General features: G+C 31.5%; 2 protein-coding genes across 2 annotated transcripts in view; one reads left to right on the top strand and one right to left on the bottom strand.

The window, feature by feature from the left end:
* Positions 1 to 716: 716 nt before the first annotated feature.
* LOC132734223 (sperm-associated antigen 8-like) lies at positions 717 to 5224 on the top strand. Its single transcript, XM_060720919.1, has 6 exons — positions 717 to 940; positions 2320 to 2500; positions 3041 to 3086; positions 3934 to 4054; positions 4583 to 4645; positions 4980 to 5224. Exons 1-6 carry the CDS (start codon positions 857 to 859, stop codon positions 5100 to 5102), a joined length of 618 nt encoding a protein of 205 aa, XP_060576902.1. The 5' UTR covers positions 717 to 856; the 3' UTR covers positions 5103 to 5224.
* Positions 5225 to 7332: 2108 nt separating this feature from the next.
* The window catches only part of LOC132734231 (intermembrane lipid transfer protein VPS13B-like), a 50646-nt gene continuing 37181 nt past the window's right edge, over positions 7333 to 20797 (bottom strand). Inside the window, 9 exon segments of the mRNA XM_060720935.1 lie at positions 7333 to 9845; positions 10292 to 10420; positions 11161 to 11281; positions 12765 to 12867; positions 13236 to 13412; positions 13836 to 14006; positions 14411 to 14587; positions 15112 to 16398; positions 17505 to 18018. Of these exon segments, the coding sequence (XP_060576918.1) occupies positions 9444 to 9845; positions 10292 to 10420; positions 11161 to 11281; positions 12765 to 12867; positions 13236 to 13412; positions 13836 to 14006; positions 14411 to 14587; positions 15112 to 16398; positions 17505 to 18018 (3081 nt within the window). The 3' untranslated portion in view covers positions 7333 to 9443.

The raw sequence follows: 20797 nt of genomic DNA on the forward strand, positions 1-20797 counted from the left end.
TTATGCTAATAGAACATACAGTGTAGCTTAATTGCTCTAATACAGTATATCCACATCACACGATCATTTTGTTTCCTTTTAAAAAGTATTTTTTTATTAACTTAACTCTCTAAATTTTGAGCCGATATATCAATATTGTTGTTTCATGAAAAGGTTATATCAGAGACTTTAAATTTATAACAGATTTAAATATAGCTCTGTGGTTATATGTTCTAAAAAAATAAATAAAAAAGACGCGCAAAATCGCCACATACACGTTAGTTTCTATATTTTGACTGCAAGATTTCTCACTGATATTACATTTTTAAGGGCAACCATCGTCTACATCATAAAATACCCTGGCGCACAATTTGTTGGGCTACGGTAGCGTTAGCCCTTGATATGTTTACATCTATATTGTCCATAGAAATTACGATAATTAAGATTTTATTTGTATCATTTTGAATATTTAAATCTGAATAATCATTGATAATTTCATTCAAAAACTAACGCGTTTCAACATTAAAATCAAGATATGAATTGGTAAGAAAATATATAGCCATTACTAGGAGAATGCAAACTTGAGTTTCTAGAGGAAGACTTTCCAAAATACTATAACGGTTGGTGTTAAGAGTAGTACATGTTTTAGTTTCTTGCCAGCGCGTTTATGATATTCGTATACGTAGAAAATGTCCTACCCGCCGTACAATAGCGATCCCTTCTTTGTTGCTACGGTGTAACGAGCTTCCGGTGTAAACAGTGCGAACAACAACAACAACTGCTAAATGAAACTATAACTGTTATCGAAAGAACTTGAACAATTCACGTCAGAAAGGGCCAATTTATTTGATTTTCCGAAACCATTTGCATACTCAACATGAGTATTTTAAACCAGGGAAGAAATGAAATACGATTTAATAATTCAGATGGTAAATGTCTGTTGGAGAATTGGGTAGAAGAGGTGAGTATCGATATAGATTTAAAATATCTGCCATTATTTTCCATCCGATCCACTTGTGTCCGGTCACCGAGTGTCTTTGACACCTTGAACCTAATATAACGGGACAATCAACTATACCGACTAAATAACCTTATTCAACTAGAATTTGCATCTGCATGATGTCTAATCCCCCAACAGTCAAATTCGAATTGATCAGATAAAATCTGCTTAAAGAGGATCTGTGCATTTGGCCAAATCTGACTTTGGACATACATCCAGTATTAAGCTGATGCTAGAGCCTCTTGAATGGTGTCGTTTAGATCTTCGTCATATTGATTGAACAGCTGCTGTAGGCTGTCAATTATGTACAAAATCACTAACGATATAGATCTAGCTGTCAGACAGCTTTTAATTTTAACAACTCTACACATATCCCACTGTTTTTTTTACATATATGTAATATCTTTTATAAATGTACATGTTTTTTTATTTCACTTTTTAACTTTTCTTAGTGGCGTGAATTAATTATAGCAACTGTTTACGTCATTGCGAGAGGTTTGACAGAAAAGGAAGATAGATAGGATGGGATGGGGATGGAGATAGAGAAAGAGATTAGATAGAGATTAGTTAGATTAGAGATAGATAGATAGATGTCTTATTTTGGTGACAGTGATCAATCATTATGTGTATATAGTGTTTAAATAATGTACCTAACGGCTCGGGTGATATAAAATCTTAGCAGGTAATATATCCACATATATCACTCCAAAACCAAAATAACATATAATGTACCAAGATGTCTATATAAATATAAAATATGGTCAAAAATAAATCCACAATATTTAAAAAGTAAATGATGTTTGATATAAGACTAGGTGGTGCCCTAGCTTGCATACTGGTAGGTACCACAGTACTTGATATTATTTAATAATTCCCATCAATTTATAAGAATTAAAAAGACTTAGTTTCACTGACTTATTGTACTATTATATAATAAGTATTGACTGCTGCATTTTTACTTAAAAGTACGCAAATCTATCAAAAGTTAAGTAAATGATCAAAGGCAATGATTTTTAAGTCATTCTTCCATTTTCATAGGAGGCACTGGGCCATTTAACAATGAGCATGTGTTCAGATTAATACCATGAAACTAAGGGGGGGACACAGAATTATGTTGAACATAACTTGTTTTACACCTGGGACAGACTCTAACACTGGAAGTTAAACATATAAGCGTGCTTGCTAATATTAGGGGCTGCTTGTTTATTCCTAGCTAAAATCTATCCCATGTTAACGCATATATTTGATAAATGTTTGTTTGTTGAAGTAAGTTTTTTCTAAATATCTTAAATATTTCTCAAGTTATGTAATATTGCAATGAACATATTTTTTTGTTACAGAGAGCAGTGAAAAATTATGACACTGTTAGAGATGTTAAAACATCAGGAGGAAGTAAGGCAGAACTATTTAAAGACGGGCATGCTGGTGTTTTAACGATAAATTTAGAAGCCAAACCTGAAAATGAGACAACAGTAAGAGCATCATATAAAACACCAGTTCATCCTGGAATACCACTTGAAGGTATAATTATTGTGCCTACCATTTTAACTTATGCAAAGAATAACGGGCATCTGAACTGCCAATGATGACATTGCTTTTTTGATATAACAAGTTAAAATGATGTAAGAAATCTATTTTGACTGGTCATTATAAACAGGATTAAGTATAATTATAATTGATAGAATTTGAGTCCTAACAAATGTACCTCATGAGTGTGTCTTAGAACATATTAAACAATATTGAAAGTGACATGAAAATATATGTTGAAAATGGTTTATCTTATCTTGCATTTATGTACAATTTATAGTTAAAGCATAAGATATGTTATTTTGTAATTATGAACAATTAAATAATAATAATGAAATAGAAAGATCATTAAAAGTGGCAAATGATCATAGACATGCTACTTTTCAGTATATGTCACCAAGAACAGTACTCTTTGATTTGGATTTTCAACATCATATTTTTTATACAGCTTGCATTATTATACATTCAACAGTACAATGGAAAAACAAATATATAGGATATACTTTTATTTTATATGATATATATTTTTTCCAGGTAACAAGAGTAAGTTGATGAGACAGATGTATATGGAGAAGGCAGTGTGAGTACTTATAATAATAATAATGATAATCGTAAACCTGAATTTCCCGAATATACTTGAATTACTTCAACACTGAATGAAACAGTCAATCATTCAGCTTTAAAAAATCTCAATGAGAATTTCATATTTTGGTGTAAGCCAGCACTTTAGGGGTAAATCCAGTCATATTGCAAGGTTGCATGCGTTCTATGACTAAGTATCCTTGGGGAAATTGCTTTGTATTATTAAGCACCAATTTCTTGTATTATTATTGTCTTAAAACATGTGTAATGAATATCATCTACAGTACAGAGCTGTAGGCTTCTAATGGCCACTATTTGAAAGTTTTAATGACTACATTTGTAATTCCTGAAATTTTTTTTTTTAATTTTACTGGTCACATATATCAATGTTTTTCCTTCTTTTTTGGACAAGATTCAATTCTCAAACACTTGAAATTTTTATTTTCTTATTTTTTTTCTTCACAACTTGACTTTTTGGCTTGATTTTTATCAGATTTATCAACTATTTCATGATTAAGAAAATACCATTGAGAGGAACTGGACTTGTTCATCATCACCAGGATACTTGATATAAGCAGTGAAAAATAGTCTTCTAATTCAACACCTACATTTTTAATCTGGTTATAACGATATCTAATTGTTGATATTTAAGACATACATATACATGTTATAATATAAATCAACAGTTTGGTTGAAATGTTCAAAAGAATAAAATTAAAAAAGTGTCGCATCAGAATTGTGTTTTAGTGTAGATTAATTAAAATATCAAATGCACACCTAGTCTTCAAGCATCCGAGTAACATAATCAGGAGTATCTTTATAAGTGTTCTATTGTCTTATTGTAGCCAAGAAGTTTTTGTTGATGACATTAACCCACCACAACCAGAACCATTGGATTATAAATCAGTTACAGCAAAAGATTTCTTCAATGATGATTTTGTACATGTTCCACCAAAACCAACAAAGGTATGCAGCTCTTACTGATGCAGAGTTACAACTCTTTCCTTTTACTTACTTTTGTAAACTGCCATACACATGTCACTTTAATAAAATATTTTCTTGCTTACCTTCTATTAACAATGCATCATATTATCCTTAATATAATTGAAATTGGGATACAATTTGCTTAAATTTAGTCTTAAGCATTTAGAATCAATTGCTTCGTGCTCTCCAGTAACAAGTTACATAAATTTACAAATGTGCAAGGGTATTGTTTTTGATATGAAAATCAAATTGTTTGCTCACATGAAATAATATTATAGAGTTACTTACTTACTTAATTAAGCTTTGCTACTCGACTCCACATCACTCTGCTTCAGTCTACCATCTGCTCTGTACTCCTCTCCACTTCTGTCCTCCCCTCTACCCTACCTCTCCTTTACTGCACTCTTTTCTCCCCTCTCCTGCTCTGCATTGCACTTCAGATATAATTTAATGTCATGAAACTTATTACATTTTAACTTATCTATATTCTTGTATATATTAATTTTGCAGAATCACAACTACAGAACAGAACAGCCTGTAACCTTCTGGAGTGAACATAAAGGAAAAGTCACTGTAAGTGTGATCAATGCATGCTTTTAAATTGGTTTGGATATTCCATAGGCTTTCATTGGTTGACCATTAAATAATTATATTTTTGTTCCACAAAACTAGAAATGTGTTCATAGGCATATATATGTAATTTGAAATGTTTCAAACTCTTATTTGTTAAATTTTAAAATGTTTTTTAAAGTTGTTTCTTTTTGTTAATTTATATATCAGTCATGAATTTTGCACCAGTGCAATCCCATTATACCACTATTCTTTCCCCCCCCCCCAAAAAAAGAAAGAAAGAAAGAAAGTAAAACATAATTATATAATTGTTTGTGTATTATTATTATTACTACAGGGAGTTAGCAGTGTGAAAACGGGAGACACTCCATTCAGAAGAAATGATGCTTTCAGCCAACCAATTGATGAATATTTTGATGACACTCAGCCCTATGACCAGGAAAATTACCCCAAAATGTGATAAGACAATTTAAACATTTTATATTTGTGCAAAAAAAACATGTTTTGTGTATTTTATACATTATGAATTTTTAACTATACTGAAAATGTAAATAGATCAAAAATAAAAAATTGTAAAAAGAGCTTTTTATTTTTTATTGCTTATTGGTCATCCCATTGAACATAGTGCTCAAGAGAGCCTTTGTGTCGATTGAAAGTCCATCCAGTGTCTTTTTTTTCCTTGATAGGGTTTTTATGTTACACCAACCTCAGTAAAAGTCATATAGCTTTACTGGTGGAGGAAGACCACAGGCACTCTTCTGTGTATTATTTCCAGCATGAATGGGCACCTGAGTAACCCCATTGATGTTCCATAAGATAGCTGAATAGCTTCCTCACATGAACAAAGTCCCTGGCAGAATTGGAAGCAACAATGGTGAAGAGCAACTGTTTTTTTTTCTTGTTTTTTTTTGGCTTTTTAAAAATAACGTAAAGTTAATGGTTCAAACTTAATGAAACTCGAAAAATGATACATAAATGATACATAAATGCCAAAAACCCTAGAATTCCTATATAGAGAAACATAAAAAATCTATTAGTACTTTTCCAGGTATAAAAAGGATCGATATATTCCCAATTTAGAAAACATTTTTTGAAAACCACTGATTGTCAGTTGTCAATATTATACCTCACATAAACTTTTATATATCAAATTGTGTAATTTCCATCTTTCTTCCTGTGAATGAATATCACCCGGTCAATAACATTTTGCATAATTATATTATCTATAAATAGCTTTGAAATGCCTTTCCCTGATTGGCTAACAAGCAACTTTTTGTGAAAAATAACAGGTCAATATCAGAGTATATTCACTGTTTTTTTTCCTAAAAATAGATTTTCTGGAAATCCCGTTAAAGACCCGAGACTTTTACGTGACATCACGCCAAATTTGTTGTTATTATTCTGAAAAAAACTTTGTGTGGGTGTACATAAGAGTCAAATTAGTCTATTTTAGTTACCGTTTTTCATTTTTAAGAAGAATAGGGATTAGCATGCCAATGGAAAGGGCCAAATTATGGAAACAGTAGACAAGCTGAAAAATAATGATTTCCGTCGTATGCAATGGCAGATGTGATAAGCCATATAAAAGCTATTTATAAATTATATAATAAAACAGATATGTACTTTTTAGATGTTGAATATGCTGTGATATGTACTGAAAAATTAATATTGACCTCGGCTATCGCCTCGGTCAATTTTAATTTTTTCAGTACATATCACATCATATTCAACAGCTAAAAAGTCCATATTTGTACAATATTTCTCAGGGGAGAGTAATCTATATAGACTTAAAGGCCCATTATGCCTCTGAAAAACTTTTGTTTTTGTTTCCCTACACCCTTTTATTTTTAATATCCTTATAGTTTCCAAAAAGATACTTATTGGCCAATTACCTGAACCATCTTTTGTGTGTGTTGCTGTTTGGCAATTTATACAGATAAAGTGATTTAGTATAGAAGTCAAAATACTTCTTTGTTTACATTTTGCTACTTTTACATTTAGTGCCATTTTTTTTCAAATTGTAAGCATCATATATACATAAGACCATTTTTTAAACAATATCAAACGATTGTTTTTCCTTTCTTAAGAAGGTAAAATTTATTTGTTTCTGAGGCATAACATGCCTATAAGAAAACTTAATGTTCTAATTCTCACATATTTCAGTTCTCAGGTTTCTAATATGCACTATTACCCCGAGAGACAAGTGCTATTTTAATAATAGCAACCTGACCCAGTAACCTATTTCTGAATTCACAGGAAACTTAAGTTAACGTGTTTTTATTTATATATATATAACAATTTTTCATTTTGAAACACATGCACACATAGACACAGCAATTTTTAGCCATCATGGTCCTCTTTATGGACTAAAACAAATTGAAAATGATTTGATGTGGTGATCCAAAATAATCTTCATACTCCTCTGGTTGATCGTCTGACAAAGTTTTAGTGAAGATCAGATCAAAATTGTGACTTCTCTTTGATTTATTCTGGTGATCTAGTTTTATTACCCGAGATGACACATATTTATAGCACATATTCATACTCTACGATATCATTAGTATGAACCCTCTGACTGTGATCTCTGGACTAATAATTTTTGAAGCCAAATGCCAACTCAACTATGGTTATAGCTCACTAAAATTAGCAAACAATCACAATGACTATAAAAAGACAAGGTAACAATAAAGTATCCCACTATTTTTCTTTTAATCTTCCATCCATAATAAGCATAATCAACAGTTTGACATTTAATTTTAACCCTTGTATAAATTAACACATAAATAAAGATAACAAATTAATCTCCGAGTAATGGTAGTTCTATGTCACAAGTTTAGACCTTGATGATTATGTGTTATGAACTTGCCCTGCTTTAAATTTGTAATAATCCAATTAGTTGTAAGTTTTCTGTATCAGTATTCCAAATACTGGCCTTCTTCTGTAAAGGTGGAAGTATTGACCTTGTTCTAAACTAGTGGCATAGGTGGTCTTGCTTTATACTAGTGTTGTTATAAGCCTTGTTCTAAACATTTGACAAAAGTGGCCTTTGTTCTAATTAAGTGACATAAGTGGCCTTGCTTCATACAAGTGTTGCCAAAAGCCTTGTTCTATACTAGTGGCATAGGTGGCCATGTGTTCTATATTGACAGTGTAATTGGCATTGGCCTATACTAGTGGCATATGTGAACTTGTTCTATACTGATGTAATAGTTGGCCTTGCTCTAACTTAGTAGCATCATCTGCCTTGTTTTATACTACAGGCGTTGTTCAATATGATAACATTGGTGACCTGCACAGCAATGATATAATACTTGACACTTATACTTGGCAAAAAATTGTTTGTACTTTATAAAAATTAAAAATGGCTGATTGGACATTTCCAAATTCAAAGCAGTAAGTACATTACATAATTAAAAGGATAAATAAGATCGAAAGCAGAGTTCAGCTCATATCATCATACTTTATATAAACAACAATTACCTATTTCATAGGAAGTTATAATTATACATGTGCATACAATATATAATATATATATTCATTTCAATAAAGGCGTAATATAACTTCTTGCATCATAAATTTTTGAAAAACACATTATTCACAAGGCGGCAAACATGTCTTATATTACCTGTATAGTCACAGGTGAGTCTACATCTCCATATACTCTGACTGGACTACATTGCATACTGCAAACTGTTCAGTTTTATAAAAATTGACATCCCTTGAACCATCAACAGACAGTTCCACATTTAATTAAAGTCAAAATCATTGCACAACTTTAAAAACATACATGTACATTGTTATTGATAGAGTATACATTGTTGATTTTTCTTTTTCATAAAAAAACATCCTATGTTATGATAGCTCATAATTGTAAATCTCAAAACTATGTACAAAAATACATTAAGATACACATAAAATCCCTTTTTATTCTTGAATTCTATATTTTTAACTGATTTTATATCTATTTACCCTCACTTTATATATATACCATGAGTATAATAACTATATACTAAGATGGCAAAACCCCAAAACCCCTTTTAATTTAAATAACAAAATTATATCTGGACTAAGTCATTATTTCAACGTAGTTTGGCTTCTTTTACAGACTTGATAATAATTTATTTACCATTCCTTATACTCATACTAAAATATGTAAGCTAAAAACTGTTCATCAAAATGTTTTAAGGGAAAAATATATTCTTTTTTCCTAATTATCTCATAATTTTATTATTTATGTTTATTTATCTCATACAATGGATTGTCCAGCTATAATATGGACAAAACAAGTGATCATTTTGAGGAATGTTTTTAAAATATATGTACAGACAGAAAACCACTGACCTGATGTGCTACCTATTCATGGACTGCAATGGTCACATGGTTATATTCACTGGTCACATGTGTATACTCATTTGCCTCTAGCAGGGTTAATAATCATTATCTTCAATTTAGTAAGAATTCTTCTTCATAAAACTCAAAAATCATTATATTTAAAACATTATATTCTTTTTACAATAAACTCATTTACAACAAATAAACAAGGACTGTAGTCAGCTACTAACATGCCCTAAAAACTATACCAGACTTTCATTACTTTTGCCTACTACATTTATTCCTATTTTTGTTTATTAACAAGCACATAAATTCTATATCATTATATCACTAATATGAATCATCAAGACTATAAATTCTGTGGAGTACTGTCTATGAAATGACACTGGAATTTAAACCATAATTTCAAATATACAGCAGCAAAAAATAAAATCTGTCACAAAATTCATCATATCACAGATTAGCTCCATTAAATAGAAAAACCTACTCCCATCAATTTATTTTTCGTAATATTAAATATGGCGAGAAATGCTGCAAGATGTTCTGCACTTATTCTGAAGTCATATTGCGGAAGAGTTGCATGGGAAACTTCCACACTGGAGTCTGAAACAGTATCTGAGAGTTGTTCCCCTTGTATAACAGATCCTGATTGTCTCTCTTGAGATAACTCTTCAATTTGGAGATTTCTTACATTAGTAGTTACATTTGGTTGAGAAATTTCCTCGCTATAAGGATGTTGTACAAGTTTTCCGCCCCAGTTTGTCTCGCATTTATCCTCAGCAGTACTACATACAGCAGGAGGTTCTGTAGATATATATTTAGAAGCAGCATCTACAAATGCGGTCACTCTCTCCTTGTTAGATGGTCCATGCTTAAAAGAGATATTCATAAATAGTTTTATTGTACTACTACTTTAAAGTAATTTTATATAATATCAGGTTCAAAACTTATTGGTAAATTAGGAAGCAATTGGCCAGCAACTCAAATAATTTCAGACACAAACTCGAGCCTCAGTATTATACTATTTGCCAATTACCCTACAATGCAGGTTAGACAAACTTTTTTTTTTGCTAAAAAGTTAAAACACTGAAATGACCTAGTAGTGACAGGATAACTGGAAAGTAAAGCACAGCTGATGTTCCATGATATCACAACTTCCCTTTATAGTTTGGGTCAGGTTTAGAAATGACTAATGTTGCTCCTTTAACAGGTGCTAGATATGCTAAAATTACCAGATCATAAAGAGATTAGGTGAAGTTTATAATTAGCCATAGCTGGTATTACTCCTGAAAATCAAATTGTAAATAAGTTACTTACTTGTTCTTCAGTAAATGTTTGCAAGTCCTTCCAAACTATAGACAGTAATGGCTGGTCCTTCTGAGTTACACCACAGTCTAGTTCAAGAACAGAGAATGACTGTTGTTGATTATCTTCCTCATGATTTACCTACAATTATCAAAAGTCATCCTTAAACAAAGATGTCATCAAATTTGAACACAGTTCTGGCAACAAGAAATTGAGTCTTTTTTGCAGCTGAACTTAGTGTTTTGTTTAAAAGTGGAACCTGTTTCAGCAGTTTAAAATGCAACCTGTTCCAGCAGTTTAAAATGCAACCTGTTTCTGCAGTTTAAAATGCAACCTATTTCAGCATTACCTGTTGTGGCCTAAATAATGGATGCTAGGGAAATTAACTTTACACCTTCTATAATCTATCTAAAGTTAACTATTTTCATCTATCCATCTTTAACATGGGATCATTAAGCACAATATTTTGAAACACAATCCCATACACTTTAAGTACAACTTATGGAACCTGTTTTAGCAGTTTAAAATGGTACCTGTTGCTGATTAAACAAGAGCATTGCACACCTGTTAAAAAACTGCTTTCTGTTTCAACATAATGACTCTTTGTCTTCAAACTGTTCCTTGTAATGATAATCCAGTCCTTGCATAGTTTTTAAATAAGCATTTATGACTAAGTTCTTGGTTAAAAAGGGGCATAACTCTAAAAAAATATAACAACTGTGCACCTTTAAACTGATTTTGATACACGGCAATTAAGAAAGTAAAAAAGACCATTCCAAATCAGCTCATTATGTGCAATTATATAATAACATGTAAAGTTATTAAACTTTACATAAAATACTCATTAAAATGTTCAGTATAAGGAGTTTATAGAGACATACCACAAACAATATCTCTGGAGTTAGGATAAGTGTAACTGGCACATCTTGGTCAGTAAGGTCTATATGTAATGCTTCTACACAACACAGAATGTCATTGGATGGCAACGTTTGAAAAAGTTTCCTGAAAAATCATACATACGTGACATTGTACATGAAGAACTACAGTATCTGCAAAAATAAATGTTATAGTCATGTACAACTTAAAAGGTATCTTCCTGTACAGTCATTCAGTGAAAGGTCACTGACTGACAGTAGGTTCAATTTCTTGTAAAATTTAAATGTCACTGTTACAAATTGTCACTATATGAAAACATGATGGTACAGTGACTATTCTGGAAACAAGTCATTTCCTTTCTTTTATGAATACATTTCAACAGTTTTTTTCCCCATTTAGTCCAGATGCTGACACTTAATCAATACATGTAGCAATTCTTGTTGTCCTCTGTGATACATGATATTACATGGAAATTTCTGTATCTTTTGTAGTTTAATTGTACTGTATGAGAAACTTTGTACTTACTGTATATTTTTAGTATTATGTGGTTGATATATAAAATAAGTACCACAAAGCAATTTTTTTTGCAAGTTTTCTGAAGGAGTCATTATCTTTAAAAAATGGTGTCATTATTATTGCCTAGTGGTTTTAAAAGAGAAGGTTCAATTTCTTACTACCATTATTACACTAACAGAATCATTTCCTTCCTTTCCTTTACACAAATGCATACAGTCTGTTCAAAGTAATTAGCTATATAATATATGACCAAAATATGTGTAAAGGACAAGAAAACCTCAATGTTTTATTGTATAAAACAACATGTATGGCTTTTCCTACAGTATACTGTAACACTGACATTACATGTATGTAGTAATTAGGATGTCAACACTGCTGAGCATTTTGATACATATTATTCAAAGGGTCATTAATACAAGGAAAATGTTTAAAAGTTTCAGTTACAAAAAAGTATCATGTAATACTTTTTATACTGTTTTTCTGCTGACAAAACACAACATCACCCTTATTTTCTGTGACTGTTTTGCAAAGGTTAAATTTTTTCTTCAATTTTTCTATTTGTGTTCCACAAAAAAGTAAGTATCTTGTATTAAACACTTAGTTTGTTTTCTTTCACCTTATTGTGAACATGTCATGTATTATAAAACTGCCTTGGATCAAGATGTGAATTATCTTATTTTATTGAAAATTCAGTAGAGCAAACATTCACTATCTTTGTAAGTAATATGTGCTATGTTTTTACAAAAAATCTAATGAATACCAAATTGTTGTTTTTTTTAACCTGGATACCTAGATATTACAACATGTAATATTTACATCTCAACTATTAGCAAATCTAACATAGAAAATCCAGTTATGTAAATTCTTGTATTAAATTGAATTAAATTTAAGCATTTCTATTTTTCACAAAATTAAGTGCCAGCAAAAATTAGATACGTTTGTACTTGCAAAAAAGCCCCCAAAAAACACAAAAGCCAAAAATATTAAAGACTGGTCCCTAGCAAGATATCAATATCACTATTTCCTATATTAGCAAATACTTTTTTCATGACCTTTAAAAGATATTACATTGTATAAAAACAACTCTACTCACAAAGCATATTTGACTTGTCCGCAGGGCTCCTGAGAAATGGTGATAACATGTGGAGATTCTCGTGGGTTTGGCAACTTGCTAAGGCCTGTTCCTTGAAGTATTCCTACAGTTATAATTATGATAATTATGATAAAAGTTTTATACAACACAAATACCTGTGTCCATATTTATTTTAAATACCTTTGTCCATAACCTTTTAAAGAGGGGGTGGGGGACATAGTGATTAAGGTGTCTGATTCTTAACCAACCATAAAATCAAGTGAATTGCACAGGTGAAAATACCTTTTATTTTCATTTACATACACTGCTACTTTTATTTTGCAGAATAAGCATACAATCATTTTTAAAAATTAACAAAATGGTGTGATTGTTTGGTACTGGTTTAAATTACAGTTTCATTAAGTCTGCACATTCAAACATTTTGTCCACGGTTAAGGTATAAAGCTAGATGATTACAACAGATCTACGAACCTTGACCTGTTTGTGAGACAAACTCTGCGGCACCTCCGATTGGTTTAGTGAATACACCAACAAGACCTTTACCCATACCAGTCACTAAACCAGAGGCAGCCGATGACTTAGACTGACCACCTTCTTCTGTGTCCAACAAACTTTGTATAGGCTGGTCAGCTAAACCTGCTACAGCACCTGTAAACAAACACAAAAGTTATAAGCAAACCTTCTTAACTTAACATATACACAGTTGACTGTCAATAATTCAAACTTGTTTTACTAAGCATTCCATGTAAGTCTAAGATTTTTTGGAGGAGTTGGGTTTTACGTCGCACCAACACAGTATAGGTCATATGGCAACATTCCAGCTTTACTGTAGGAGGAAAACCTTGGGTGCACTTCTGTGCATTATTTCAGGCACCCAAGTAGAACAACAGACCTTTCATTAGCTTCTTTCCATTAAAAATCCAAAGTTCTTGTCCATATTTGAACCCACACCAATGACGTGCAAGTTTGAAGTCAATGACTATAACCACTTGGCCACAGACGCCCCTCGAAGAATTTTTAATTCCCTTCAAAATTCCACCTTTATTTAACCTGTACAAAGATGAAACATACCAAGTAGACTAAGCCCAAATCCTGTGAGGCCCTGCTTCAGTCCATTTCCAACACCATCTGGTCTGTGTCTACGACTTTCTTCCTGTCGCTTGATGTGGGAACCATCCAAAGACAGGCGATCCATATTACGGGACACACTTGATGCAAAGTTTGTTACAGATTTCAGCATCCCTTCAAAAAAACAAAATGCATATGTGCAATTTATATGCCCCTCATATTGTATTCTTCAATAATACACTTCATTCTTACTTCATTCTTACATAATGGTGATTCATGTATTATCGAATCACAAGTTAAATAACAATTACCCTTTAGACTTAGCTAATCAGAAAGTGGAACATATAAATACTATTTGCTAAAAAAAGAAATTGCAACTGCTTTAAGAATTTATATCATAAAAAATTGACAGGCACTTGGAATTTTATACAATATTTCCTTTGTATTGTTGCTAGTACTTAAAACAAAGCAAACTTCTATTAATATACAATGTACTGCACTTTTAAGTTTTCAATATTTCATATCCTTAATTGAATTGGCTAAAATTTCGTTCAATATTACAATGATTGAATCATTACCTGTGGTAATATTCTTCACCATGGAGGAAGTTCCCTGTGACACACCTACAACAAAGGCTCCGGGTCCCCGTGTCAGACCCCTGTATGGCATCCGGAAAAAGTCAGCAACCCCTGTGCCTATACTGCGTACAAGTCCTGTTGGATTTCCCAAAATTTCTAGCGACCCAACAACAGCCCCTGTAAATAAACACCAGCAGTTTGATGAAAGACCTTAACTTAGAAATATCATGCTCTTTGTATTGACAAGACTTCAGTAAGTACATAAGTTATGAAATAGTCCAAATAATGGAAGGTGGACAAGTCCATTTAAAGGTATATCATGCTCAAATATTTTTATTTTGATATACTGGTAATTGCTACATGTACACTGTCTCATGTTAAACGTTAAAAAATATCTTTTGAATACACACAATGAGATTTGTTACGTTTTAAACTTTACATGCTGTAGGTAAACACAGAAAGAGTACATAATATCATTAAAAAACGGGCACTTTTTTTAAGGACCAAACTAACCTGATCAGAAATAGGGAATTCAGCTTCCCTGACATAGTTTATGCATTCTCTTAGTCAACGTAGCCAAATTCAATAAGAATTTCCTTTATTTTAATAAATTTCTGCAATAAGAATAATTTACTTAAAGTTAAGCAAAGTTACTATCTTTAAGTTACATAGTGGGTTAACGGTTAAAAAATAAAACTAACCTGCTCTGAACAATGCTCCAGAAGCATAATGCATCACCAAAACTCGGATAAGCTGGTAACCTGTTGTACAGACTTGTGTCTTTTCAAATTTTCCGAAAGATAAAGGTGTGTGGTCTGAAGCTATAAATACTTTCATGGAAGCATGTATACTGAACATAACTGCCACTGGTTGTATATTCAAATGTCCTATAGTGACAGGACAACTCAATGTCTTTGAGATGCTCTTCACAGTCGAAGGTAGCTTTAGTATATCAACAGGAAGTGGTTCATGGACTGATAGGGGAACTTGTAAGAATCCTTCAGCTTCTTTAATACAGCGGAATATAAATGTATCATCTATGTAAAAACTTAAAGGTTTTATTGCACATTCAACAGATTCTATCACGGAAGAGCGCCCATTAATGTTTCCTAACACAATCTGTATATGGACAACACTAAGTGATTTTAAAACGGCATGTTTTTCTAGAACATTCATATCAGAAACCTGCAAATGGTCACTATTGTATGGATTTTTGTCAGCATCTTGTCGCACAAGAACCACGGGGAAATCATAGTTACCCTGTGACTGTATTTGATTATCAAGTTGTACATCACCTATGCTGAACACTATGCAGTTTCTATGATGACCAGTCTCCTCAATAAGATCACTTGCTGGATACGAGGCAAAAAATAGATCATCTATAGTAAGACGTACTATTTCACCTTTAGTGTAACAAGAAGACGCCTCATCCTGGACCACCAGCGACAACTGGCTAATAAACAAACCAACAGAAAGTTTCAGCGACATTGTCGTCTTATCTTTCTTTTTATCTGCTTCATTAATCGCAGAAAATCCAGTTTCCAGGGCTTGTTTCAACTCTTTAGCTATTTTCACGTCAGCCGTTTCCCTTAATTCACTTTCAACTACTAGAGTTCTCTCCCTTCCCTTCAAACGACTGCGAATCTCCTTGGCAGACACATCAGCTTTTGTTATAGGAGAAATTGTGATATATGTTACCATAGCAACCTGCTTCACATGAACTTTGACATCAGCAACATTTGGAATGGAAACGAAATTATCAGCTGCAACATGTAAATCTATTGGATTACTCCATGTCACTTTAGGAATTTCCTTTTCTTCAGAGTCTTTTGGCAATGTGCCAGATATGTGTATTTTTGGAATGGAATGTTTATCATTGATCTGAGGGAATGATGAATTTATGGAAGGCGGTGTGTAATACAGGGATCCATTTATAGGAACAGATGGTAGAAAATTTACCAATTCTACTTCTTCTTGTATTGTAGTACCTGAAATATGAAAAAAAAGACATAATTATAATTCATGAGTCAAATACTAGTAAAAAGAGACTAGAAATGTGTCAAAAGGATATGGATGTCCCACATTCCAATGTTTTGTAAGCCTATGGATGGATAGCAGGGCAACTAGACAGACAGACAAGGACAAATCTATACCCCCTCTCTTCTAGTTGGTGCTATTAAAGAAAAACATGACAAGTTCATTTAACATAAATGCCCACATCTAGTATCTTTGTATTTAAAGATACCAACAATGTGGTTGTGAAAGTTCATTAATTTACAGAGTTTAACATTTAAAACAAAGTAATTTATAGATCAATGAATCAAAATCATGCTTGTATACAACTATGAAGGCTCTAAATCATAAAATAAAAATGTGGTGACCAAATGAAACAAAAAGTACCAGTACGATATCAGTATCAGTATTATTACTACCTTGCTACTAACTGAGTAAAAACTACCAAAGAATCCAATTAGCAAACTATCGCTACCTTGATACTGAGTAAAGACTTCTGGTATTTTTAATATTTCATCAAGTTATGAGCATTTTAATACCTGAGACTAAGTTAAAGGAACTCCACTGAGGTTTATAAGCCTAAAAACATGAAATTTTATTTTTCACATAGATAAACATGAGCACTTAAAACATAAATATTAATAATAAAATGTAACCAAGAAATATAGAAGAAATACATTGAAAATCATATGTTTGTGCTATTCTCAGTCCGATTTGAATGAAAAGCGTTTAAACGCTTTCAATTTTGGGTCGTTTTTCACTATTATAATAATTATTCTGGAAAAACGGAGCAAGCTAATGATCTGAAATTTTGCACATAAGTTATTAGTATAGATCTACATTAAATGGAGTAATAATCTCAAAACAATTTTCCAGTCCCGTCATGTCAAAAAAACCTCAGTGGAGTCCCTTTAAAACCCTTTACTTACACACATGACAACTTCATAAATGTGCTGATTTAAATGTGTTATATAAGAACTTCACTGATTTGCTATTATATTGAGTAAGTATAATAACAAAAGTCTGATATGAATCCAATTTCAAATTTTCACTAGAAATATTATTTAAAACTTTAGCTTACCTGACAGAGACAAATCCATCAAAGTTTGCCCGTAGTACAGAGGAAAATAACACTGGTTTTGTATAAAGCAAGTTGGTGCAGTGTCAATCTGTATTGTAAAATATATTATTCCGTTTTTTTCTAAACCAGTTATACACAATGCCTCTTGTTTCACATCATTGCCCTTTCTAACAGTGACACTGGTTGTCATCCTGCAACCATTCTCATTGGCAACCATTCTAACAGGAAATGTCCAATCAAAATCCGTGTTACATGCAGTCAATGAAACTTCAGAAAAATTGTCATTTCCCGCCTCTCTTGATTTATCATTATTGCCCTTATTTTCCACAGTTCTTCCAGCATTTCTCAATGCAAAGTAGTTAAACATATCAGTAGCCTGATCAATGTCAGTTGTTTGCTGAATATCACATGAATATTGAAGAGGCAAGAAGGTCAAAGGTTGAAGGTCAGATTTGTCCCTATGACAACCAAGATGGCTGCTTATATCAAAACTAGAATCAATTGGCATGGTGACCTGGAAGATAAAAGGAAATTTAAAATAATTTTCTTTCAAATTTCAAAGATTTTCAAAACTTAATCATATTACTCTTTAATTGGCATCATCTTAAAAGTAAAGAGATGTGGGTATTTCATTAATGGAAATACATTATCGAGAAGATTTGCATTATCTAAGAAGCTTTTCTTACAAGCTTGTACTTTTAACATATTCTTCCATATATTTATTTAGAAACACTATGGTAATAACTGTTTTTTTTTAAAATATAACCATGACATAAAAAGATAACCATGTAAATGCATGATTATATAAACACCTAATTATAGAAACATGTAATCATATAATGTATATTTATATAAACATACTATAAATATATAAAATTATATAATCATATAAATGTTTATTTATTAAGACATAATAAATAAATAAAGTAAATGGTATTGATATTGACACTTTCAAAATATTTTTGATTTTGTATGCAGATGATATCATCATTTTTGCTAATTCAGCAACTGAGTTGCAAAATAATTTGGATACATTGTATGAATATTGTGAAAGGTGGAAACTTGTTGTGAACACTGATAAAACAAAAGTAATGATATTTAGAAAAGGTGGTCGTTTACCAGTAAACATAATTTTTTATTACAGTGGCAACTCTATTGAAATTGTAAATAAGTTTAATTATTTAGGAATTGTTTTCTCTTCTGGTGGTTCTTTTTCTGATGCATTAAATACTTTAGCTGGTCAAGCTTCAAAAGCTATATTTAAGATGAATAAATACCTCTATAAATTCACCAATATTACAGTAAAACACAAGCTTGAACTTTTTGATAAACTGATTACACCTATTTTAAATTATGGTAGTGAAGTGTGGGGATTCACAAAAGGTTGTGCAATTGAAAGAGTCCATTTGCAGTTTTGCAAGCAACTTCTTGGTGTTAAAAGATGTACACAAAATGATTTTGTTTATGGTGAACTTGGGCGTATAAATTTTCAAACCTTGAGATATTTAAAGATTGTTAAATACTGGGTTAAGTTATTACAGACAAAAGATAATAAGTTTAACAAGAAAATCTATATTACTTTATTAAATGACTGTGAAAGGTATCCTAACAAGAAAAGTTGGTGTTCATTATTGAGGGATCTTTTATGTACACTTGGTTTTTATGATGTGTGGCTTTTTCAAGATGTAGGTGATAAGGTAATATTTTTGCACTATTTTGAGCAAAGATTGTCTGATAATTTCATACAAAACTGGAATAGTAGACTTAACAGCTCAACTAGAGCACTTTTTTATAGAAACATAGCTAGCTTTAGGTTACAGCCCTATCTTAATTTATGCAACATACAAAAGTTTCGATTTAGCTTATCAAGATTGCGTATGTCATCTCATAGACTAAGTATTGAAAGCGGCAGATGGGCAAAGCCCACTGCGATTCCTTTAGAGCAGCGAAAATGTAGCATATGCCAAGTGTTAGAAGATGAATTTCATTTTGTGTTACAGTGCCAAGCATATACAGATATAAGAAACATTTATATTCCTAGCTTTTATAGATATAGACCCAATATGTGTAAATTTATTCAACTAATTACATCTGATAATGAAGTTTTATTGACAAAGTTAAGTGTGTATGTATACAAGGCATTTATGATTCGTTCTGCTAATTTATATAGTAATAATGTGAGCTAATATACAATGCTAGAAAATTAGAGTCTTTGATAGCGTTGCATGTATATAGACAGTAACAGATTGATATAGGGTAATTTAGAATTATAAATCTACAATGATAAGTAAAACAAATGTTGAACGTTTACTCTATAGTAGTGTGTATAATATTAAATAAAGAAAAATAGGTTTAATCAGATATGTTTTATGGAACATAAAAATATATATATATGTATGTATACTTGTTATGACAATTTTATATTACAATTAGAATATATGAAACTCGCTCATAACAGACATTATATAAATGTTGATGCATTAACCTAATAAAGGATAATTGTCCGTCTTACTATATACAAGTGATGTGTACAATATATATTTAAGTAATGGACATACAAAAATGTTTGTTAGTTAAATATGTTCTATAGAGCCAATATCAATATGCATACTTGTTTTGTCAACTAGTTATTTCAATTAGTAATATTTTTTATTTTTTTTTAGCATTTATGAAACTTGCCCGAAACAGGCATTATATGAATGTAGATGTATTATACTGTGCTTGTTATAATAATACATAAAGATATTTGTATGTCTTATTTGTTGGATTGGGGCGGGTTGTGTGCGGTAGCGCTGGATGTGATATTTACACGAGTTGTTTAGACAAAAGTGTAAATATAACAGCTGGTACGGGCGGACAGAATGTGCTTTTCCCTTACATGTAAGACAAACAAGTTTACTACTGCTTTTGTGCTTGTGTGTCAGGTTTGAGAGACTGATCTTTGCCATGTAATGTCAAATATTTGAAAATATTACATTAAATTATGAAGTAACATTGTCATTATATGTATGCTATCTGAAAATTTCTCTGAATATTGTTAAGTGTTAAAAATAATATCCATCTTCTTATGTAACACTATTTCCTGAGAAAAAAAAAAGAAAAAAGAAAAAAAAAATTTTTTTGGAATTTGTTTGTGATATATTTTTCTCATTCGCATTCGAGCAAACATCAGGCATAATGAAAAATATAAATGATATATGACATTGTGATATGTCAGATATAATTTTCTTTTTTGGTCTTTGCGAAGCATATGGATATTCTTATTAGGTCATGAAGTTCTAGTCACTGGTGTT

Source organism: Ruditapes philippinarum, unplaced genomic scaffold (assembly GCF_026571515.1).
Source record: "Ruditapes philippinarum isolate M1 unplaced genomic scaffold, ASM2657151v2 ctg723_1_1_1_1, whole genome shotgun sequence".
NCBI lineage: Eukaryota > Metazoa > Mollusca > Bivalvia > Venerida > Veneridae > Ruditapes > Ruditapes philippinarum.

Excerpts from the sequence above, each read along its gene's own strand:
- LOC132734223 (XM_060720919.1), top strand. The coding sequence starts at position 857 with ATGAGTATTTTAAACCAGGGAAGAAATGAAATACGATTTAATAATTCA. Across the intron at positions 3,087-3,933 it reads ATGTATATGGAGAAGGCAGT|CCAAGAAGTTTTTGTTGATG; the intron begins GTGAGTACTTAT and ends GTCTTATTGTAG. Across the intron at positions 4,646-4,979 it reads AACATAAAGGAAAAGTCACT|GGAGTTAGCAGTGTGAAAAC; the intron begins GTAAGTGTGATC and ends TTATTACTACAG.